General features: G+C 41.5%; 1 protein-coding gene across 1 annotated transcript in view; it reads right to left on the reverse strand.

Moving 5' to 3' along the window:
- OXCT1 (3-oxoacid CoA-transferase 1) overlaps positions 1-20,667 on the reverse strand; it is an 88,967-nt gene extending 68,300 nt beyond the window's left edge. Inside the window, exons 1-4 of the mRNA XM_027712704.2 lie at positions 20,518-20,667; positions 16,428-16,536; positions 14,987-15,077; positions 3,689-3,824 (exon numbers count right to left, since the gene is read on the reverse strand). Of these exons, the coding sequence (XP_027568505.1) occupies positions 3,689-3,824; positions 14,987-15,077; positions 16,428-16,536; positions 20,518-20,589 (408 nt within the window). The 5' untranslated portion in view covers positions 20,590-20,667. The remainder of the gene's footprint in view (positions 1-3,688; positions 3,825-14,986; positions 15,078-16,427; positions 16,537-20,517) is intronic.
- Between the last annotated feature and the right edge of the window lie 4,002 nt (positions 20,668-24,669).

Genomic DNA, 24,669 nt, shown 5'->3' on the forward strand with positions numbered 1-24,669 from the left:
GTGGCAGAGAGTCTAGTTGGAGGCCTGTCATTAGTGGTGTCCCCCCAGGGTCCTACACTGGGCCCAGTCCTGTTTAACTTGTTCATCAGTGACTTGGATGAAGGGACAGATGCCTCCTCAGCAAGTTTGCTGATGATTCTGTGACACAAAGTTGGATGAGTGGCTGACACCCCAGAGTGTTGTGCAGCTCTTCATAAGGACTCCAACAGGTTGGAGAGATGGGCAAAGAACCATCTGAAATTCAACAAGGGAAAGTGCAGGGTCCTGCACCTGGAGAGGAATAACCCTGGGTACTGGTACAGGCTGGGAGCCTGCTGAAAAGCAGAGACAGACCTGGAGGTCCTGATGGACAACAAGCTGTCCATGAACCAGCAGTGAGTCCTTGTGGCCAGGATGGCCAATGGTATCACGGGGTGAATTAGTAAGAGCATTGGCAGCAAGTCAAGGGAAGGGGTCCTGCCCCTCCAGTCAGCCCTAGGGAGGCCACATCCGGAGTGCTGTCTCCAGTTTTGGGCTCCTCAGGACAAGAGAGACTTAGAGCTCCAAGAACAGGTCCAGCAGAGAGCAGCAAAGATGAAGGGAACAGAGCATCTCTCTTATGAGGAAAGGCTGAGGGAGCTGGGCCTGTTCAGCCTCAAGAAGAGTCAGCTGAGAGGAAACCTCATCAATGCCTATAAGTATCTGAAGTGAAGGTGTCAAGAGACTGGATCCAGGCTCTTCTCAGTGGTTCCGAGCAATAAGACAAGAGGCAATGGGCAGAAACTGAGGTACAAGAAGTTCTACCTGAATATGAGGAAGAACTTCTTTACTGTGTGGGTGACCGTGCACTGGAAGAGGTTGCCCAGAGAGGTTGTGGAGTCTCCCTCACTGAAAATATTCAAGAGTTGTTTGGATGCAATCCTGTGCCATGTGCTCTGGGATGGCCCTGCTTGAGCAGGGAGGTTGGACCAGATGACCCACTATGGTCCCTTCCAACCTGATCCATTCTATGATTCTGTGCTTCCCAAGAAATGGAGCCCAAGACACTCTTCTCAATAAAAACTTAAGACCCTTCCAACACAGAACATTCTTTGTGATTCTTTGACTGTTGTTTTTTCCAGAAACTTATATAAATATCTGTTTAAAGCACAAAGGCCATGTATCACCTCTTAAAATGTCACACACTAACATGCTGTATGCTTTAAAGTTAGAGCACCAATGTCTCAAAGAAGACCTCAATAGAATGTTACTGCTGATGATTTTTGGATCTCATTGCATTCAGGCGATTTGGGTAGCTTAGCAGTGCTAAAATAATTCAAACTATGGCACTAAAAATTAAAGTCGTAAATTGCCTCATAACACTATGCATAACACTATCTCCTAACTTGACTCCAATGGAATGAAGTTCAACAAGGCCAAGTGCCGGGTCCTGCACTTTGGTCACAACCCCCTGCAGCGCTACAGGCTGGGCACAGAGTGGCTGGAGAGCAGCCAGGCAGAAAGGGACCTGGGGGTGCTGATCGACAGGAGGCTGAACATGAGCCAGCAGTGTGCCCAGGTGGCCAAGAAGGCCAATGGCATCCTGGCCTGCATCAGGAACAGTGTGGCCAGCAGGACCAGGGAAATGATCCTTCCCCTGTACTCTGCATTGGTGAGGCCACACCTTGAGTATTGTGTTCAGTTCTGGGCCCCTCAGTTCAGAAGGATATTGAGGTGCTGGAGCGGGTCCAGAAAAGAGCAACGAGGCTGGTGAAGGGACTGGAGCATAAGTCCTATGGGGAGAGGCTGAGGGAGCTGGGGTTGTTTAGTCTGGAGAAGAGAAGGCTTAGAGGTGACCTCATCACTCTCTTCAACTACCTGAAGGGAGGTTATAGCCAGGTGGGGGTTGGTCTCTTCTCCCAGGCAACCAACAATAGGACAAGGGGACATGGGCTCAAGCTCTGCCAGGGGAGGTTTAGGTTAGATGTTAGGAAGAAATTCTTTACAGAGAGGGTTATCAGGCATTGGAACGGCCTACCCAGAGAGGTGGTGGATTCACCATCCCTGGAGGTTTTTAAAAAGAGATTGGACGTGGCCCTTAGGGCCATGATATAGCCCTTGGACTTGTTGGACTTGATGATCTTGGAGGTCTTTTCCAACCCAATCTATTCTATGATTCTATGATTCCTGCCCACTAGATGGCAGACACTGCACACATCCCCAAAAGATGCTACCACGATGGGAACAGAGGAGTTCCCTGACTTCCTTCTCCTTACAAGGGCCACAGTAGTGAGTATAATTCGTGTCATTTTTTACAATCGGTAAGAAAAAAAATCCAAAAATCAAAAACTGTTCAATAAAATATACATATATATGTGTGTATATGTATATATATATAAAAATACATATATTTGAAATCAATATAATGTAACAAGCTATAAAAGGAATTCACACAGTACAGCTGGTCAGTTCTTAACAGAATAGTTGCAGCACATGATCCTAAGATGGTACATTGGGGTTGCAAGGTTTTGGCAGCTACAGGGGTGGCTTCTATGAGAAGATGCCAAAAGCTTTCCTCATGTCTGACAGAACCTGTGCCGATAACATACTGAACAAAGAACTTACAGCACAGATGCAAGTGCATCCAGAAAAGAGTGGAGTGAGAATGTGCTAGTGGAACAGCTCTGCAGACACTAAGTTGGTGAAGGAGGAGGGAGAGGAGGTGCTCCAAGTAGAAATTCCCCTGCAGCCTGTAGTGCAGACCATGGTGAGGCAGCTGTGCCCCTGAGGCCACAGAGGTCCACGGGGGACCAGCGATCCACCTGCAGTCCCTGGAGGACCCCACGCAGGAGCAGGTGGATGCCTGAAGGAGGCTTTTACCCATGGAAAGCCCGCATTGAAGCAGACTCCTGGGAAAACCTATGGCCCCATGGAGAGAGAAGCCCATGCTGCAGGAGGTTTGCTGGCAGGACTCATGGCCCTGCAGGGGACCCACGCCAGAGCAGTCTGTTCCTGAAGGACTGCATGCCGCAGAAGGGTCCTATGCTGGTGCAGTCTGTTCCTCAAGGACTGTACCCCATGGAAGGGACCCTTGTTGGAGAAGTTCATGAAGAACTGCAGCCTGTGAGAAGGACTCCCATTGGAGAAGTTTGTGAAGGACTGTTTCCCATGGGAGGGACGCCATGCTGGAGCAGGGAAAGAGTGTGAGGAGCTCCCTGAGGAGGAAGGAGTGGCAGAGACAATGTGTGATGAATTGACCACAACCTCTCTTCCCTCCTTGCCCTGCACTGCTGACAGGGAGAAGGTAGAGTACATTGTGAATGAAGTTACAGCCAGGAAGAAGGGGAGGGTGGCAGAAGGGGCGTGGAAGGTTTAAGATTTGGGTTTATTTCTCATTATCGTACTCTGATTTGATTGGTAATGAACTAAATTGATTTCCCTAAGTCAAGTCTGTCGTGACAGTAACTGGTGAGTGATCTCTCCCTGACCTTATGCCAACCCATGAACCCTTTGTTATATTTTCTCTCCCGTGTCCAGCTGAGGGGAGTGACAGTGTGGCTTTGCTGGGTACCTGGAGTCTAGGCGGGGTCAACCCACCACAGATGGCAAGAGTCACTTGAACACAGGTAAAACATTTGGATTGCAAAATAATTTTATAAGAGTACTTATGCATTAGTCTACTTAGTATTTTAGATTAAAAGAAATCACCAGTCTCTTAGAGACTCCTTACCTGTGGTGTAAGCTCAACTTCAAGCTCACCAGACAAATACTGGCGTTCAAATTCAGCGTTCTCTCCAACATATGATGACACCATGCGTTTTATCTGCTTAGTCTGAAGCAGAAGACCAAGTCCAAAATTGTCAACACTGTGTAGAAAAAGCCAGACGATAGAGTTTTGTTGTAAACAAAGCACTTGATAAGCTTTAATGATTTAACAAGAAAGAACAAAGTTATCTCCCCCCACTAGGCATAAGGAATTGAAGACAAAAATCTAATTCTAGCTTGTAGGCAGGAAAGCATTAAAGCTATAATTAAAATCTAAGATTTCAGTGTTCAGACTTCATCTCTTCCTAGGCACAGAATACCTCCAAAACTTCCTTTTAAGGACATTTCACATGTTAACAGCTACAAATAACAGCTTGACAAGTGGATATTTTTCATATCCTTTAAAAAGTCTTACCAATTAATAGTCATACACGGCTTTGAGTGAACAAAGATATATTTTTGTTTACACTCTTGCTCCCCAGAAATAAAGTGATTGCTTAGAAGTCCAAGGAGAAAGGCACATTCACATTTACAGCACTAGTTTGTATATGAGGTAACACAATATTTGCATAAATTTTCTTATTATAGTAAATATTTTAATTTCTTACTAAGAAATTGCCTACTCCAACAGGGTTTTAGCACTGCAGTCAAGATTTTCTTGTCTGTGTCAGCTTAAAATGAATGCCAAAGACGACATACAACATTTTTCTTGTGCCAGTGCTTCTAAAATTCTGATATTCTTTGTGATGTTTGTCATCCTATATATTGTGTACTAATGGAACAGCAATATATTTCAAGAATTCCTGCAACAAAAAAGGTTACTTCAATTTGAGGAAATACGAGGTTAAAATATAAAAATGGAAATAAACATAGACAATATTGTAAAGGCATGTTTCTATCACATTCCCAACACGTTATGCAGGATGGCAGCAGACTGCTACATCCACACAAACCTCTTCTACATTTATGTTGGTTTCTGCAACTTATGAGCAGAGAACTCGGAACTTCCACTCCCCCGTGGGAAACATGCCATGATCCAGAAACACCTTACAAACAGTGATGTATATCTGCCACTAGTTGGCTTAGTTCAACATAAACTTAGTTATACACACACTGGCTTGAGATTTCAGGATAAGAAATACTGAAAAATATTAGAATAATCCTTTAAGATTCAGCATGCTGTAACTAACACACACATGCTTACAATATATGCATCCTATTGAAAACACCACTGCTGATGGAAAGCTCCGAAAAGGACCAGATTAAAAAATTTTACTAATATGCAGTGTTCACTTTCAAATATAAGACTGGTAATGCTTTGCCAGCACTGGCATCCCACACACAGGCTGCAGTAGTGCAGGTGAAAGGAGAGGGGCCGAGTGAGCAGGACCAGCACCAGCTCTCCACCTCCAACCACAACACTCTCAACAGCTGCATGGACAGACATGCACACGCAGTCAGAAGGACTGTGCAACTGCATGCATAAAGAGCACTATTTTAAGGTTAGGACTATTTTAAGAAGATGGCCCACTTAATATGCGTACTCAGGCATTTTGGAAACTGCATGGGAGGAAGTGAAACAAGCTTCTCTGATCTGGTTCTCTGAATTTATTCTATGTTCTCTAGATATAAAATAATGTGACATAATATCAAAGCTTGCTCCATTCTCCAACTCTGACCTACTAAGAAGAATTTAAAATGTAGTTCTGATGCAACTTCAAAAATGTTGTGGTGCCAAAGCCTTGAGACTAAAATGTGTGTTGCCTGGAAACAACCTCTATTTTTATAACTCCCCACAGGAAAAAAATCTAGCAGTTTGAAACTGAAAGCACTGGGAATAGAATAGAAGGTCTTGTGGGCAAAAGGGATTAAAAAGGAGAATAAAAATAAAAATGCCATAATTTCCTGTATAGGTTCATTCAGATCAGGATAGTCCCCCTCAAAAGAAAACTATCAAACCCTGACTTCTCATTATAAAAGGTAGTAAGCAAATATAACAAATCAGCCAACATCTGATGTCAGTTTAATGGGTTGGTATAACTACAGTGCTGTGTAGCAAAAGTACAGAGAATTTAAAAGCTGTGCAGTGTTCTCTAGTGCAAGAACAAGGGGCAGCTTGACCTGCTTGCAAACCAGAGTTTGCAATTTCTGTGTATCATTTGGGTGGTTAACACCACTCTTATCATTGCAAAACTTGGAAGTTATCAAGTAGAAACAAGGAGACACGAGACTTCTGTATGCAGACAATTAAATTCTGAGTGCGCTTTCACATGAGAAAGGATGGCAACATGAGAAGGTCAGGGGCTGATCTCTAATGGTTGAAGAAATTTCTGCCTCATTTCACTAAGATCCATAATCCTTCTTCCTATGTTCCTGTGTTCCAGCTACTGGAACACACCGTCCTTAACTGGATTTTGCATATCATCCTGCAAGATTCCATGCAGGATCCCATATAGATACACTTGATTCCCCAATCTACTATTAAGAGGTATCTTCTCTCAAATAAAACAAAGAAATTAAGGAGAAAGTCGGCCAAAAGTTATTCTCTGCCACAGTCATGCCAAGTAGCTCTTCACTTAAGTCACTTTTTCTTGTCCCCTCAAATGCAGCCAGATTTGTTCAAAACCGAAATTGCTGTGAGGATCTGTCACTGAGCACACAGGTCTTACAAGAACCTTATTTCCCTATCCCAATGAGAACAAGAATTTTACCTTTCAAAAGTCATGCACCAGGAGGCTCTGCCTGCCTGATAACACAAAATTACTTCAACTCTCACATACATTTAATCTTTAGAGTAGCATCACAAAATCCTGTTGCTGTTACTCATATATTTATTTTAGATGTAAATTTCTTTAAAGAAATATATCATTGCCCACCTTTTTTTTAAGGATGTAACCTCCATTCAGGTTTCCAGCTAAAATAACCTTCTTGCTTTCCACATATATCAGTTTTCATCTCTCTCCAAAAACTCATTTTAAGGACTTCAGCCCATTTTATGTTTCCTATGTTTTTCTCTTACATTTGAATGTTCTAAAAAACCAACGCTGCACACATAAAATGATGTTCTCACTTCTGTTCTCCCAACCCTTTGCTTGTCATTTCACATCTCTATCTGATATTAAAATAAGAAAAACATTGTCTGGGTAAATTTCCTTCAATATAACACTTTTACGGTCATTTCAAGTTAGTTGTTTTTCCTTCCCATATTTTGCTGCTTTCTTGGTTGTGTTGTTTCAGGCACAAAAGTTTGGTTTTGAACTTTTTAGTTTTAATTACTTTTATGTTGAAAGTGTTACCCCTAAAATATTTGTCTTTTAGGCAATGCTCTCCCTATCAAACAGTAACTATAAAAAGAAAAATAGAGTTTTTACTGAGTGAATGGAAAGAACCTATTCTATATCTCTATTTAAAAAGCTGGATTCAGTCCTTTAAAAATTTAAACAAAGGTGAGTACAATAAAAATGTTTTGCCCTAGATAGGAAAGAAGGTGTGGTGGAAGCTGACATGGTTGTTATATGTGCTATCGGAAAACGGAAAGTACACAGTAGTGCTAGACAGAGCCCTTTCTTTTGCCCTCAAAATTATTAAGATTTCTAGAAGTTTCCCTGTTCTGTATTAGGATGAAATGTAAATCACCAGAAAACAAGAATTATATATCAGAAAAGAGATCTAACTAGGCACTCATCAAGGACGTAGGTGACCCAAGTTCCCCATTTCTACTGATGCAGACAAGAAAAATTACAGAGTTCTGATTGTTTAGCAACATTTCTTCCTATTGCTTTGTCCCTCTCATACCTACAAAACCTTCCTGTCAAAAACTAATGCCTGCCTTTTCTAATTAAAAAAAGCAGCCAAAGATGACTGCAAAGATCTAGCCCACATATCTCCGTATACTGGAAGCCAAAGGCAACATGTTGACGTTTCACTGCAGATAAACAATAATCTGCAGCCCTCAGACCTTTTTGTCTGGTGGCTCAAGCAAAACACATTCTACAGCATCACAGGGAAGAAGAGATTACCTGTTTCCAAGCTGATAAAAGCCTCACACATCAACAAGCCCTACACACCTTGATGAAGCAAGGGATAGCAAATTGCATTCTTAGGCACAAAAAAAGGATCCTTCGAATGTCACACTCTGGCACAAGACATATGATTGCTTATTGTTTGGGGTTTTTTTGAGTAAAAGGAGATAATTACAACTCTCTTCTCTCTCTGCCTTTGTGAAGACAGCTATATATGTCTTAAAAAAGTGGCAGTGTCAGAACAGACCGGCTCCCCTCACTGGAAGGTAAGCAGCATCAATTAGCATGAGGGCCTCCTTCTAGATCTCTTAAAGCGATGTGTTCCTCTACAGTCATTGTTAAAAGATTCTCCAGAACCTGAGACAGTATATTCCTGGGAGATCCCACAAGGCCAGAAGTCATTCGTTATGAAAAATTACCATGAGTATCTTAAGTTTTGGAGAATTAAAACACATTCACCAATGAGAAGCCAACATGATACCCTACCTAATCTTTCTCCTCTCATAATCTGGGGACTGGAAAGATGGGAAGGTAACTACATCACCGCTGAAGATTGTGAAAGAAAAGCATGCAATATGAATCCTGGGGCAAGACTCCGCCTCAGGCCGAAACTAGTGTTTCCTGCAACTAGCTGTTGCTGCAGAGAAAAAGCATATTAATGGTTGGTCCTGTTCCTGGGGAACGCTTTATGTAAAGCCATTAGTCAGCTTCTGGAGTTAGATGAGCAGTCTCTGCAGCCATCCAGCAAGTACAAGTGTTGCGTAATGAAGCAACACTTGAAACTTAGTAACAGATGGACTTGTTCCAGAGCTTGAAATTTTCTTGGCAATAGGCTAGGAAACAATTTCCTCTATCATTCTCCATGTAGAAGAGGTTGTTTTTCTTTGTAAACATCAGCTTCTCGGTGTTCAAAAGACCTCCAAGTTACACGCAATTATGCCTTCAGACAGATCCACAATTCCTAAAGAAGACCAGATATGCCCCCCAACTAAAAAGAATGCATGAATCACTTTGTGTTTCTTAGTAACACAATCTTAAGCTTTCAGGCTCAGAGATGCCTGACTATAGCCTGAAATTTTACCAACATGAAAGAAGGTATGTGGATGAAAGTACCATCTGTGTTCTTAGGTCCACAAAAATAAAATATAATTCTGGCAGTACCAGAAAGAGATCCTTTATAGTCTTTGTGCAGAAAATGAGTAGATGCCTACCTAGATGGCTTTTGCCAGAAGACATCGAACATAAGTACAGGCACACCAAGAGCAAAATTAATGTGGACAATCAGTCATGTAAGAGTTCTTGATTACTTCCCCAGTCTTACAGCTGGCTCATAACAATGAGACTATGTCCCACAATAATCTCCCCATGTTTTACACTGGAAGAGTACTAAGGAGCCAGCTCAAATGATATTCTGTTTCTCCTTCTCTGTCCATCACTTCCAGATGGGTACACAGAATAGGGCAAGGTGAGGAATAGGACTTAACTAAGAGAGAGAGAAAAACAGATTCAGCTCATAGAAAGGTAAATTATTCAGAGGTATGAGGTTTATTTGCCTTGATGATTCTTGTCTTTAGCCAAATGTCTTGACACTACCTTAACCACCTTCTTTTTCCTAGGACACTTTTCCACCTGTCCAATTGCAAATTGCTTAATGGAAGGCAGAAAAGAGAGGCTGAAGTTCTCTCAGGGAAGGTGATGAGAAAGGAGGAGGAAGAGAGAAGTATGGGTGCTGCCATATGCTAAAGCAGTCCTGGTCAGGAGAAGGAAGAAGCAGAACAGAAAACGGGGCAGTGCATCACAGCTCCCAGAAACCACATAAACTGTCTCATCAACTTTTCAGTCCATGGCAAAGGACAAAATAAACAGTGCACTGAATCTCTCAGCTCATCAGCCTGGGACTTCTTTCACTTTGAGGGGAGGAAGAAAAAAGAAAATAAGGGAGCTGTGGCTGTGGGGAATCATGAAGCTCAGCATGCAAACTGGCATGACCGAGCCTTAATCCCCCTCTATTCGTTCTTTACAGTGTCTGCACTGTACCCTTGTCCCTGTGCTACTTCAGTCTTCTCATGGGAACTCTGTCCTCTTTGCTCTTCTCAGCTTCAGTTTCACAGCAAAATGGCAGTATTCTTCCTCCACCATCCTCCAAAAATATCCTGTGAGAATGATGGGTGCAGGCATATAGGCCCAGTCCATCCAAAGGTTCAAAGGTAGAAAATTTTTAAGAGGACAAAGTACTGTACATTGCATGGTTACATCAGCAGCAAGATCTCCTTCCACATTCCTTTTTGCTATGAAATGGCATACTGTGTATTTACTACAAGTAAAACAACTCTATTGAGAACTTTTAAAATTCACCATAGTTTTCCTGCACAATGAAGTTTATAGGGTATAGAGTTAATCTGATAAATATTTGAATTTCATCATGAATATATCATACTTCAAAAGTCACTTGGCTGAAAAATAGGTTTAACTTTCATTGTCACTCTTCTGTAACCAAGTTGACACATTTCCTCAACCATGCTGAGTTCCACAGCTATATTGTTCTCATTTCCAATCATAACTAGAAAGTTATCTGCACAGCTGATTTCTAAATAGTTCCATGTAGTGCAAAGTTAGTACAATTTGCCCTGCCAAAATCCTAAATAACCTCCACACTAAAATTAGCTAGATGACCTGGGCAGATTTTCAGGGATTTGCAGTTCACACAGTGTCACCAATTTAAGAGCTCTAAAAAAGCATCTCATTAGATTCTTTGTGAAAAATGGCGATGATTTTAAAAAAACGTAAACTGCTTCAAACAATCAAGTCCACTGAAAATATATACCTTGCCTCCTGATTTTGGCAACTTGCCATGTGCAGGATTTTACAGAACCCCACTCTTCTCTCTCTACCAAGTGAAATAAGAGTCCTGGGCAACCTTGTATTTCACTTCTGAAAGTAAATTTAACTGGCACATTTAAAGAATTCTTATGCATACGCAAAAATGACATACACAACATTAAGACACTCTGAGCATCACCTTGATCCCATCTTTGTGTGCATACAAGCCTCCTTCCAAGTCTCTCAGGCTTTTTCAGTTACATTTTAGCTTTCTGAATCAAGAGATTGTCAAATTCATTCCATTAAAATCACTTAATACCTAATACTATGTTGAAAAACTTCGTAAGTTCCTGTGAATTTGGAATGCAACTGCCACCTGAAGGTACTTTTATCTGTACATGGACATTTTAACGTATTTTAATAAACATAAAGATAGATAAAGATAAATAGATAGATAGATAGATAGATAGATAGATAGACAGACAGACAGACAGACAGACATAATTTTAGTAGCAATAATGATGGAATTAAGCCACAGGAGCTACATGCAAGAAAAAATGGGGAGTCTGTGGCAAAGATGGCGGACACGTTTTGGTTTTAACAGAAACATACAATTCCAAGCAATGACTGAAAAACAAGAAAACCTTAAACTTTAAAATACAAAGCCTTTATCAAACCTGTCTTGAATTCAAAACATTTAATTGCTAAGAATATAAAACTGCCTTCTGTGCTTTAGAATATGGGGTGCATAAGTTTACCAATGCATCTGATCCCATAGAATAGTGCCTTATAGAGATTTGGGAACCACAAGTAGCCCAGCCCCTTAGGAAAGCAAGAGTATTATGCTCAACAGAACTAAGTAACTCCATTCAGGCATCATGACCAACAGTTCAAATGTTTATGTCAAAGCTATACTTCTCCTTCTTAATGTATAATACTGTAACTTCAGAAGACCTTCAAAAAGAGTAGAGAGACCAAAGGTTCAAAAAGCTGGTAATGCCTTTTAAGAACACTGTCTGAACCAGTGATAATCTGACTGCATGCTGTCAATCTCCTTTCAGATGATCACTCGGGTGATTAGTAATTAAGACATTAACTGTGACTTCTCTATTTTTACTGTAAGTGAAAACCTTCTGTTCAACACTATCGCATTCAAAAAGTATGCATATTTAACTCTCAAAAGCAAAGCCCAATTCTGACAGAACAGTCAGACCACGTCTGTAGCTACCACAGACAGTGGGCTTCGGTTATATCCAGCACAAATTCAGCTTACTAAGGTGGTAGAGACAGAGTGTAGTGTTGATGTCAGAACATGATTACACCCAAAATTAGTTATCCATTCCATTAAGCGCAATTAACTAAAAACAATAATTTCATTTGACTATTTAAAATTTCATTTTAAATATTTGGCTATGCTGACAAGAACACATCTTTTGTTGCAACGTAGATCCTGAAACAACAGGTCTGATAGCCTGCATTAGGCATTAGGCTTAGCATAGGCTGACCCAAAACCTCCAAGTCCCAAGCTCCAAGTAACTTGAAATCAGAATGCAACAAGATACCACGAAGTTACAAGCAGATGGAAAAACAGCCACATGCAAGAATGTACTGTATACCAATCACAATTATGCTGGGAATTTACTGAATCAGTGCTTAAAACAAGGACCTACTTACATATGTAGAATGGAATAAATTTAAACAAAAATGCAGCAAAACTTTAATAAAATGGATTTTGGTAGCTTACTAAGACAAAATACTCTAAATTTAAAGGACTTAAAAAACACAGTATAAAGGAACTATTTAAAATATGAACTATATGAGCAAAACAAGTTATAAGGGAAGATATGAGAGGCTGTATTTTAGAAGCACATCCACCTATCAAGGTTATCTTTCACTATCACCCTGCTTCACAAGCTTCAGTTTCCCCTGCAACTTGTGTAAATAGCAGAGGTATTGGATATTTGTACTGCTTCCCTTTCAAACACTTTGCCTTGTTTGGCTTGGCAAAACAGTAACTGCTCTTAAAGGTGCTGTTCCACTGGCTAGCACACAGTGTGAGCACTACTGCAATGCACAGCAGCAGACAGTAAGTTTAGCAGTATGATGTTTCTAACCAGGGCCCCAATAAAAAGGCCAAAACAAGGACTTCACCTGCCAGTAATTATATGACTAGAACAAGTTCTTGCAGGAGGAATCTCCTCCCCATTACACTGCAGCACAGAACAGTAAGTAGGATGTGAACTTGTGAACATCCTACTCCTTTAAAGTTGTTTCCAGAGACTGCCAAGCTGAACCTTCTTTCCAGCTGAAAGAGAGCTGGCAAGAACACTTCAGGACTTCCTAATTACTGCTTTTCCCTAGATGTAAGTGAATCGCTGTCTCCACTGCCGCTATTTTAGTTATAAACAGATACATACTCTGACACATTCCGTGGTTCACAGGCATGTGACTTAATCCATGTAGCTGCACTGCTCTCCAGAATAGGTTGTCTGTCTATGTACTTGGCTCCTTCCCTGCTCCAATAACAGGCTGCTTGCTAAGCCCACTGCAGAATGAGAAAACCTAGCCACAACCAATTACCTCCTGTTTGCTAGAAGAAAACAGCTGCAGTCAGGAAGCTGAAACACAGCAGGGCATCAACTGCAGCACAATGTCACCAAAGCAAACACACTGAATCACGTGGCATCTTGAAAGTGGCCAATTACTCATCCCATAAAGTGTCTGACATCTCCATATTAGAGGAACAATTAACCCTTTGAGTACTACTGTTGCAGGGAATATGACTGCTGCGCTACTTCAGTTGTAAAGACATTTATTAGTATTGCAACACTTGATCATACCACTATACTTCTGGACATGGTATCAGAAGATGCACAGTACTAGAAAAGCACGCTTTTTGACATGCTAATTAGAAGATTAGAAATGGTATCAATTGCTGCGATGAGAATTCTGACTCTATTACTGACAACACCTGTGTTTTCACCTGGTTCCCAAATCCTACCAAACTGTAGTAGGCTAACTTCCATATAAGAATAATTCAATAAATAAAAACAACAGATGAAACAAGTATTTTATTATTAATTAAATTTCAAAATAAATTATACTGTTCAACTTGAGAGCAAAACTTGTATTTTTACAAACTAGACTTTTTGAAAACTCTAGATGTCCTTGAGCATTTTCAAATTGTTACACTGTTCTGTGAGGAACTCCCCAGACTTCCATAAATGTTAATGGAAAACTGGTTTCCAGGAAAAAAGGAATTAAATTTTGCTTTCCTGCCAGCAACAAAAAGCTTTACAGAAATCACTTCAGCCTCAAAGTTCAAAGAGTTTTCAGGAAAGTTAACATTATTTCAACGAAAATTAATTCTAACCTATAACATCACAAACTATACGCAGAAAACAATGCAAAACATCTTCTTCTCCATTCTGTTCCACAATGCTCCTCTTTCCACTTTTCCTCACAGTCAAACTTTCACCTCCCTCTCTGAAACATCTGTGCAATCTCTCTATGGACATATATGTGGTGTCATCCAAAAATAAGACGATGAAGAAAGTTAATGATCCCTAGTGATTAACCTTTCCACTCAAAACTGTCTTTCCCTCTCCTTCTTCCAGCAAAAATTGCTTCCCACAAGATCCTAAGGAGCTTAAGTTTTACTGTGTATGTACCAAATACCAAAACAAATAATCTCTTATCCAATGAATGTGCAATTCATATTTTGCATATCAATGTTTTTATTAAATTTCATTTCTATTTTCTTAAGGCACTCAACAGAAGTGGCTGTAAATATTTTTCTATATGAAGATCATTAGGTATTGTGGAGCCTACTGCAATGAACAGCTGCTGTAAAAATTAGGCCAAATGAGAAGCTGAGAAATTATATGTGGAAGAACTATTCTCACTGTCGAACCCACTAATGTGCAAATATTTTAAAAAATCAATCAAAAATTTCAAGACTTATTAAAGAGCCTCTCCATTCTCTTATTGCAGATGTTCTCCACTGTTTTTTGTGTTGTTTGGGGTTTTTTTAAAGTAACAAAAATACAGTAGGAAGGTCAGAAAGCACCGAATTGAGTTTAAAAGTATATCATCATTTGGAAATGCACATGCACAAACATAAAATCACTGACAGTACATCACTGACAGAATTTTTAGTTACAGTCAACTAGTTGAATATATATAAATGTACATAATTGCAACTCTCTACAACAGTGACAGCTCTTCCCTGACAAGGTTGAGTATACGTACATACTGTACTCTCTGGGCTCATTCAAAAAATAACACTTTCAAACCAAGATGTGTGGTTAATATGAAAATTATGATGGTGAAAATAAAAGGTTTTTCATATATATCAGGATTTTCCTGTGAGTGGAATATTTACTCTGTACCTATTAAACCACAGACACATGAATACCTACCCTGCATTGTTACTGACTGCAGTTATTCCCTTTACTCCAGTCTTCAGTAAACCCCCAATGAGGTTTTCAGGAATCCCACACAATCCAAAACCTACACAAAATACAAGAAAACTGAATATGTAATAACTGTTTGAAAGAACACAGATTATTTAGAAGTCTGGGAATTAAAAATCTTCTCTGAGTAAAACAAGCTCCTTAGCTGACTAAATAAATCAACACTTCTGGAAAGATTTGCACCCTAGTACTGTAATCTCGTGGTCAGACTTCTTCCCAGTTTGCATGAAAGCCCTTTAGCCATCGGGGATCTGCTCACACACAAATGGCCTTTGGGGAAGGGCTCCAGGGCCTTGGCTCTCCTGACATCCTAACCCCTGTACTCATTATTTCTCCTTCTCTTTCTACCCACCCAACCTTCAGATCTCTGCTGCGCATCCCATACAGCTTAGCCTATAATTAGGTGATAAAAATCTGGGAATCTGAACACCCTTGGGAAGATGTGTAACTGGAAGCGCAGTAACCCAAATCTCACAGGTGCCTCACACTCCCACTTGTTATGCAAGAACCCAGTATGCCCAAAGTGAAATACCATGTCACACTACAGGTACTACCATTTCACAAAATCGCAGAATCAGGTTGGAAAAGACCTCTGAGATCATCAAGTCCAACCTATCGTGGCCTCAGATCTTTTCTTCAAACAACAACCAACCAACAACTAACCAACCAAAAAAAAATTTTCCCACGAGGAATTTTGCCTCATTATACATCTCCAGTGAGGTTTCTCATGTTTTACAATGTTACATTCATTACCTCTTCAATATCAAAACAACCTTCAAAATACAGAAATCACTTTTCTTCACACAGATGGAACAGTATGAAATTGTGGAGGCATCTAGAATATTCAAAGGCTCAAGTCACAGTGAAAGTATGATACAACTTCTTGACTCTTCTGGAAATGCCACACGTAACGATTAAGTGTAACACAGATAAGTATTATAAGTATATATATCTTCACTTCCTAACAGCAAAGGCAGATTACGCAATTTGTTCAAGGTCACAGAGACCGAGAGAAGAGGCAGATACAGGATATAGAGAATGTTACCATAAAAATAATCAAACCAAATCGTGAAATAACTATGCTATCTTAAAAGAGCCCACGTTGATTTTCTGGATTCAAACTAGGACAAGTAGAGTCCAATATTTTTTTAGTGGGAAAGAAAAGTAATGATGTTTCTGAGGCTTTTTTCCTCCCCTAAGGCACAACCTGGATTTTCTCACTGAAAGAATATGCCCCTCACGGGCAGAGTAGGAAACCACTTGTTTAAAAAACCATGCAATTCCACGAATTCTCAAATTAGTTAATATTAAAAGAAACATGGTAAATGAATAAAAAGTATCTCATTAACAGAACGTGACTGCATCCTTAAGGAACTTAAATATTTACCACCAACAAGTATAGTTGCCCCATTGGGTATATCTTTTACAGCTTCAACAGGATCAGTATAAAATTTGGTGTTGCGATGAGAGCTGGTAGAAAAATAGCATCCACAAATCTGGAACAATAAAAGAAACAAGCGAATGAACAAAAAGCATTATACAGTAGCTTTATAATGAAAACCATGCCTCTGGTTACATGAAAGGGAAAATATATGAAAAAAATATATTGCTACTGTAAATACTTAACATGGGGACGTGGGGGAAAGAAGGCCACAGGTCTCCAAAACAAAAGAATTCCATCCTGAATTGCCGACAAATTGTGACTTACTGCAAACAGATTTACAAATGAAATTCCTCAGCACAAATTACAGCAATCCACAGACTTCTCAAACCTATATACTGCCATGTGGAGCTTCAAAGATATCCAGACACTAAACATAAACAGAAATTGCTGAAGCAGAGAGGCACCATCACCACAAAATTTGAGTGGAAGCCAAGGAACAGTATGAAGGACAGCATTGTACTGGCAGTAGAGTAGGCAGGGACACCCTTCAACAGAGTGAACTTTCCCCATCTTCCTGAAGTAGTCTTAATGCTTCCTAACAGAGTCTAAGGCTCTCTTTGTGTTGTTGAAGAACAGCCCAGAATCAGGGAGACTCCAAAAAATGTGTGACATATGGAGGGCAAGAGGAAATCAATGTAAGTCTCACCCCCAGACACTTCAAAATGCAAAGCCATTACAGAGAAGTCATAATAACTCATCTATAAAGTTCTTAGGTTACAGTCACCTTTTTTTCCCTTTAAGTATTTCCCATTAATATCATGCACTAATACTAACCAAGTACTTGTTCAGGCACCAGAAAAAAACTGTAATTTAAGTCACTACATTGATACAGTCTCAATAAATTGAGAAAATCTGGAAGCTAAAGTACTACCGACTAGTGTTTCCACTTCTTTATTTGATAGGAGAAGTGAAAATTTTTAGATTGTGAATGAGGGACAAAAATTAATAAATAAACAAGGTAGTCTACCAATGTTTTAAAGACAATAGCCAAATTCTTCCCTGAAGAGTTGCCTTAAGATACAGTTACAACTGGGACAACAATTTTTGGCTCAGTTTCAAGATTACACAAACTGTCCTCTTTCTAAAATTAAAGCTGCAAGAGTTTATACTGAATATTAAAAAGACTTTCTGAATGGAAGTTTACAGCCTTCCCAGTGGAAACATTGACATTCCTCTGCTTTGACGGGCTCAATCAAAAATCAGTATGTGGGTCATGAGAAATAGTGTCAGGTGAGAAAGACTACAAGAGCCTTCCACATGCCAAATCATACTACGACCACTTCTTCACTGATCCATGATATTTGAAAAGTCATAGAGTCAGGTAAAGTCCCTCGAGATTTGTCCAAAAGGAAACATTCTACCCATCTTTTAAAAGGGTAGAAAGCAGGACCCTGGAAACTACTGACCTCTCAGTCTCCCCTCTGTGTCTGGGAAGACCATGGAACACATCCTCCAGGAAGCTGTGCTAAGGCACATGGAGGACAGGGAGGTGATTTGGGACAGACCACGTGGCTTCAGCAGGGTCAAGTCCTGCCTGACTAACCCAGTGGCCTCCTATGATGGAGTGACTTCATAATGGATGGGGGAAGGGCTACGGATTTATCTGCACTTCTGTAAAGCCTTTGACATGGTCCCCCACAACATCCTTCTAATTTGGAAAGAGACAGATTTGATTGCATGGACTGTTTGATGGACAAGGAATTGGTTGGATGGTCACATCCAGAGGGTAGTGGTCAATGGCTCAGTCCTGATGGATACTGGTAATGCATGGTATCCCTCAGGGGTCTGTACTGGGACCAAGACTGTTTAATATAAATGATGAACAGGGATCGAATGCACCCTCAGCAAATCTGCAAACTTGGTGACACCAAGCCAAGTGTTGCACTTGACACCTCAAGGGACAGGATGCCATCCAGAAGGACCTGCACAAGGTCATTGAACTGGCCCATGGGCATCTTATGAGGTTCCACAAGGCCAAGTACAGCGTGCCGCATGTGGGTCAGGGCAATCCCAAGAATGAGTACAGACAGGGAGAAAAGCCCTGGTGAGAAGGACTTGGGGGTGCTGGTGGATGAGAGGCTGGACATGATCCAGCCATGTGCACTCACAGCCCAGAAAGCCAAATGTGTTCTGAGCTGCATCCAAAGCAGTGTGGCAAGCGGGTCAAGGGAGGGGATTCTATCCCTCTGCTGCACTCTGGGGAGACCCCACCTTGCACACTGCATCCAGCTCTAGGGTCTCCAGCACAGGAAAGAAGTGAACCTGTTGGAGCATGTTCAGAGGGGAACCACGATTAGAGGGCTGGAGCACCTCTCCTCTGTGAGCACAGGTTGAGAGAGTTGCAGTTATGTAGTCTGGAGAAGAGAAGGCTCCAGAGAGCCTTCAATACTTGAAGAAGGCTTACAAGAAAGATGGGGACAAACCTGTTAGTGGGGCCTGCAGCAATAGGACAAGGCATAATGGTTTTAAACCAGAGGATGGTATATTCAGACCAGATATAAGGAAGAAATTTTTTTACTGTGAGAGTGATGAGACATTGGAACAAATTGCCCAGAGAAGCTGTGGGTGCCCCATCCCTGGAAACATCCAAGGTTAGGCTGGACAGGACCCTGAACAACCTGATCTGGTTGAAGATGTCCTGGCTGATTGCAGGTGGCTTGGACTAGAGGACTTAAGTGTCCTTCCAACCCAAACTATCCTATAATTTACGATTCTGTTAGAAACATTTTTTCATAATGACAATAGGCTGAAAAGAGCATCTCTCCTGGTCCCATTTGGTGTGCAATTGACAAAAGAAGTATTAAGTGCTGGCAGCCTTGTGAGCTGCAGTACAACTGGGCTGCAAGCAGGCTCCACAGCCAGGGCTGAAAGGAGGCCAGGGCTCTGCTGTGTCCTTGTACCTACTCATAGGAAAATATTTTAAAGAGGCCACGTGGTACCTTTTCTTTAATCTTCCCGTCTGCATGCTACAGTGGTGAACAGAGCAGCATGTATTACACAAGCGTGCATTCACAGGTTGTACATCTCTTATAAGAGTATCTGCCCTTCTATACTAAATATGTTCCTTTCAGTCTCTTTCCCACCCCCTTGCTGTTTGAAAGGTGGGCTTTCATGGAGCTGAGGCAACAAGGGATCACCCATGCTGTCCTGCACACTGGAGCAGCAAGCTAAGATCTCAGGATCTGGTAGCACTTCTGGCAGTCCAGTTTTAAGAAAGTAACACAGGGATGGATGAGTTCTTGGAATAACCAATTGAACTGAAGTAAATTTTATGGAAAAGCAAAATAAAACCTGGAAGCGCTATGTGTTAAGATTTATCATCAGGAGAAGTAAACATGGGCATGAGAAGGTGAGCTGTTTCACCTAAGTAAAATAAGAAAAGCCACAAAGAGACTTCTTCTTTTCTTTCTTTCTGAAGAAAGAAAGAAAATAACTTGGCTATGTGGGCTGGAAACCATTAGAGCCATGAGGTTTGGCAGGAAGGCAGTAGGAGACGGCAGGGCTGCCAGCGAGGTGCACACACCTGCTGCCACCCCCGGGGGCGGTGAGGGCAACGTGGAAACACACAGTAACACGCTGTAACTGTGCTGCCTTCTGAAATGCTGGGGAAATAAATCTTAAAAGTACGTAAAAAAAACACTTAAAAACAAACAAACAAACAAAAAACAACCAAAAAAACCCTGCAAGCCAAACCTCCGTGACACTCTCCCAAGGTCACCGCATCGCCACCCACCGCCGGGGCCGGCCCTGCCGCGGGGCCGCGCTCTGCGCTCCCTCTTCCCGCCCGCCGCCCACGGAGCTCCCTCGGCACAGACCCTTCACGAACAAAGCCCGTCGCGGCCCCGTAGGGCGGGAAGAGCCTCCCCCGCCCGGGGCTGCGGCCACCCCCGCGGGACACGGTGGTCCCGGCATGGGCGGCTGCGGGCGGGTTCCCCGCCGAGGTCAGCGGCGGGCAGGGGCAGGCGGAGGGGTCTGAGGGGTCGGAGGGGTCTGAGAAGTCTGAGCCGCCTCCTCCGCCGCCCCCCGCCCTTACCTCGGCCCTGCGCGCGGCCGGCAGGAGGATGCGGCGGCCCAGGGGCTGCAGCAGGAATTTGAACGCCGCCATCTTCGCGCTGCGCGGCTGTCGGGGAGCGGAGCGAGGGGCGGCGGCCGGGCCGGGGCGGCGGGTGCGGGTGCTCGGCGGAGGGCGAAGAGGGCGAGGGGAGCGGCGGCGGCGGGACGGCGGATCCCGCGGGCGGGGGAGTGCGAGGGGCTCGGCCCTGACGCGCGTGACGTCGGTGCGGCCGAGGCGGGGCCGGCGGCTGAGGGGGCCCGGGGACAGCGGCTGCCGGAGCCCCCCGGCCCGGCTCCGTCCGGCAGCCGGGAGAGCTGTCCAGCCTCCCGTCGCTGCCGAGCCCAGGGTGCCCGACGCTGGCGCTCTCCCACGGGGAGGAGCAGCCCCTACTCCGGTAGCTGCCACTGACACCGCCGGCCCATCAGACAGCGGTTTTGTTCATAAAAACCATCAGAGCCCACACGGGTGGGAAAGCAATCAGTGTTACATCACTGTTACAATCACTTCAATAAACAACAGGTTTTCCTGTTTTCCTTTCCTTTTTCCTGTTTTCCTCTCCACGCTTTCCACAAATGGACAGCTCAGATGCACCATCGCAGCTGTCTCCCTGCAAGTTAAGGTGGCTTAAATTTCTGCCCTATCACTTTCTGACTGAGGACTAACACCACAAGAATAAAGGAAAGGACAGAGGCTTTGAATGGTTTATGTTTCCAGTGCACAGCCCTCGGAGCACAGCCTGGGTGAGCCAGGCTCCAGTAAGCACATGGTTTCCACAGGGCACTTGGATGCTATGTTTGGGTGGGAAAATATTACTAGAATAGATGTCGGCTCGTTTAAGCAGCAGCCACGTGAGGTGAACTCCTGGCCCTTCTGCTGCTTCTAGGAGGAAAATTCAAAGCATGACTCTGCCATTATTTATGCTCTCTAAAAATACCCCACATAATCAGTGCATGCCCCAACAATGCCCAATAGAACAGAAGGATTCACAGGAAAATGCGAGAAGCTGTTCAGATGCAGGAAAATAAGTTCTCATGCGCATGACAAGTCACCCTTCTGGCAGGTCATGCTGCTCCTCGTCTTGTTTCCAGGCTGTTTCCATTGCAGCTGCCAGCCTCTCTGTACTTTGCCATTGCAGTAATCAACACACAGCAGGATAACTTACAAGGAAACCAAGGTTTAAGAATGTGCTACACACCCTGTCCGTTTTATTCAGAGCGTTGGTCCAGCCTTGCAGGTGCTGGTTCATGGCCTGTGGCATGCCACTCTCCTATCCATTTTAAAAGGTGGGACCTGTAGTTATATTTCACATAACAGACAAACCTTGCAGATGCCAATGAAGTGTGGTGGTGATGCCTTGACTGTTGTGAAGGTTTTCAGTTGGTTAGCTTTTTCTAGTTATTCATCATTTTAGCTAGTCAGTTAAGTCTGGGCCAGTTCCAGGTGTCAAAAGCTACAAATTATAGAGGCTTAATGAATTAAAAACAAAATAACAGCACAGCTTGTATTCTTCCAGGGCTAAGCATTAGCAGAAAACTTTAGCAGGGCTGGATTTCTGAACCTTGGTTCCTCCTAAATTTCATATACACATGTAAATTCCTTAAGTCATGTTTCCTTTCATGACAAAATTTCCCTAAGCATAGAAAAACTTGTCTAAACTAAGTTTATTTTCTTCAGTTCAATAAAGTAAGTTTATTCTTTTCAGTTAAATAAATTATCTTCCTTTAAACCAATACTGTGCATTCTCAAACTTATCAAAGTGTTCAGCGTTGAGTACTTGTTACATACCCAGCTAGCATTTTATTTTGCATGGAATTTGCACTATTTGGGATTCCAACAGCATTCCTCCTTGCAGACTGAAGGAAAAGGGCTAACTGTATATGTGCATGAGTATTAATACCTACTTGGAACATCTATTATGCAAAGCTGGTTATTCTACTTACATAAATTACAGTTTCTAAACTAACTTTTCCTTATCATCTGCTACAGATTATGTAAGACTAAAATTATTTTTTTAAAAAATTGAAAAATCCACATATTTTGGACTGCAAGCATCTTATTTTGGCTTAGAAAAGCTCCAAGCATGACTGAAAGAGTAGATAAAATAATTTGTTTTGGAGTTTATAAAGGACAGTAGATCATCTAATTTGTCTTTTTTTTTAAGATGTCTTAAAGCTCGTCACACAACAAGAACTACAACTAAGTGGCCAATGTGAAACAAGTCTCTAAAGTGATCAAGAATGTTTTTAATATTTTGTTCAGTGAAGTAAATCACATAACAGCAGTAAATGTGAGTCAAAACACTTTCCAAATTTAACAGCATTTACAAATGAGGAGAGTTTTGAGCCCTTGGTGCCCAAAATAAGTCAGCAGGTAGGCATTCTACAGCTACCACAGGTTAATCATTATATACACACTGTATAACACCAGCTTACTTATACTGCCATCAAGCACAAGATGTCAAAGTCAGAACTCCAATACAGTGAAACAGTATTTCCCCAAGAAGCCATCAAAGAGTTAGCAGAGAGTTTGCAAGTTTCATTTACCTGCACAGGAGGAACAACCCGAAATCTGAGGTGAAAAACTTTGTTTCTAGACATTTTTTTTTTAATTTGCTTATACTTGATCCAGATTTTAGCTAATGAAAATTTAGTAATTTACCTTTCTTTCAGACCCATTGGAACTTGGCAAGAAAATTCAGTTAGTGAGGCATGAAAACTGCATATAGAGCCACAGGGAGAAGGAGAAGGGAAGGCTCATTTAACTATGCAGCAACTAGAACACACAGAGAACACCTAAACTTACCTTCAACATGTTAGTAGGTCCCAGTTCTGAAACAAGAGATTGGTGTTTAGTACTTTTGATTATTACTCAAAATTTTAAAATATTTTTATATTAGTCATTTAAAAGCACTTGCAACTCATCTTTCATAAAGTGCAATAAACCTGATTCCTTTGATATGAGATGGAAAGTCAAAGAAAACTGAAAAATTATTTCATAGCATTCTCATATTCCTATGAGAACAGAGTGATACTGACCTAAAGGCATTACGTAATTATAAATATGATGAGAACATGACAATAATTACAAGCCCCTGTGCAATACATTCGACAATTTCAAGATCAACTCATAGCACTTACAGGATGTATAATTAACTAAGAGAAGAGGGCTGCCACCTGTATAACCAATGCTAACATAACTGAGCGAACCATGTGAACTTAAATACTCAACTTATTAATAAGATTTCAGTGAAAGGAAGGTCATTACAAAGAAAAATGAATATTTGCAAGTCTAATGAAAATTACACGTGTTAAAAATCAGCAGAGATTTGGCAAATGAAAGTTCAAACATAACTAAATATAAATACCAAAGGCAAAATTAAATTGGAAAACAAAAAACAATTAGAAACCCCAAGCCCTAAAAGCTATTGTCTAGATGCAAATGTAAAGCAAATGAAAGAACCACAGAGCCAAGGTTTTTGAAAGAAACATGTGGAGTTGTTGAGGAATCTCTTTGCCAATTTTTCGTTCATAGTCCTAAGCTGAAGATAAAGAAGGACACAAAACTATGAAACGATCATGAAGCTACATAATAAGGAAGAATCAACAATCCTTTGGCAAGACTACTTCTTTATCCCTGAAGGACCTCTTGAGCAGATAACAGTAAGTCATGAAATATTTTTGTTACAATTAATATCCTAATAGAATACAGGAGGTCATCTAATTAAGAAAATAATAATAAAAAAACCCCACTACTTGGATGAGGAGGTCCATGCTGTGAAAAACGATCTTGGGCAATTTTAGGTAGAATTTTAGGTACAGCTGTCATATTTTAGGTAGAATGTCCTGCTCTCATATAAAGGATACAGAAACTTCTATATCTTGTCAGACTATTATTTCATTATTATGAGCTAAGATAAACAACTATGCAGAACTTCTTAAAAGCCACCGAACATTATATACTTGGGCAAAATTTGAAAATTAATGTTACCGCAGCTAATTAACCTTGACAGCACTGAGAAACAGCCCCTGAAATATCAGCATTTAAATCCACGGTTAAGTAGTTACTTCACTGTGGTTGTCTTAAAAAAATGACAAAACTTCAAGCTTTCTGACCAGTGCAAACACTGCAACC

This window comes from Pipra filicauda, unplaced genomic scaffold (assembly GCF_003945595.2).
Source record: "Pipra filicauda isolate LSUMZ 115617 unplaced genomic scaffold, ASM394559v2 scaffold52_size3558583_pilon, whole genome shotgun sequence".
In the NCBI taxonomy this organism is placed as follows: Eukaryota; Metazoa; Chordata; class Aves; order Passeriformes; family Pipridae; genus Pipra; species Pipra filicauda.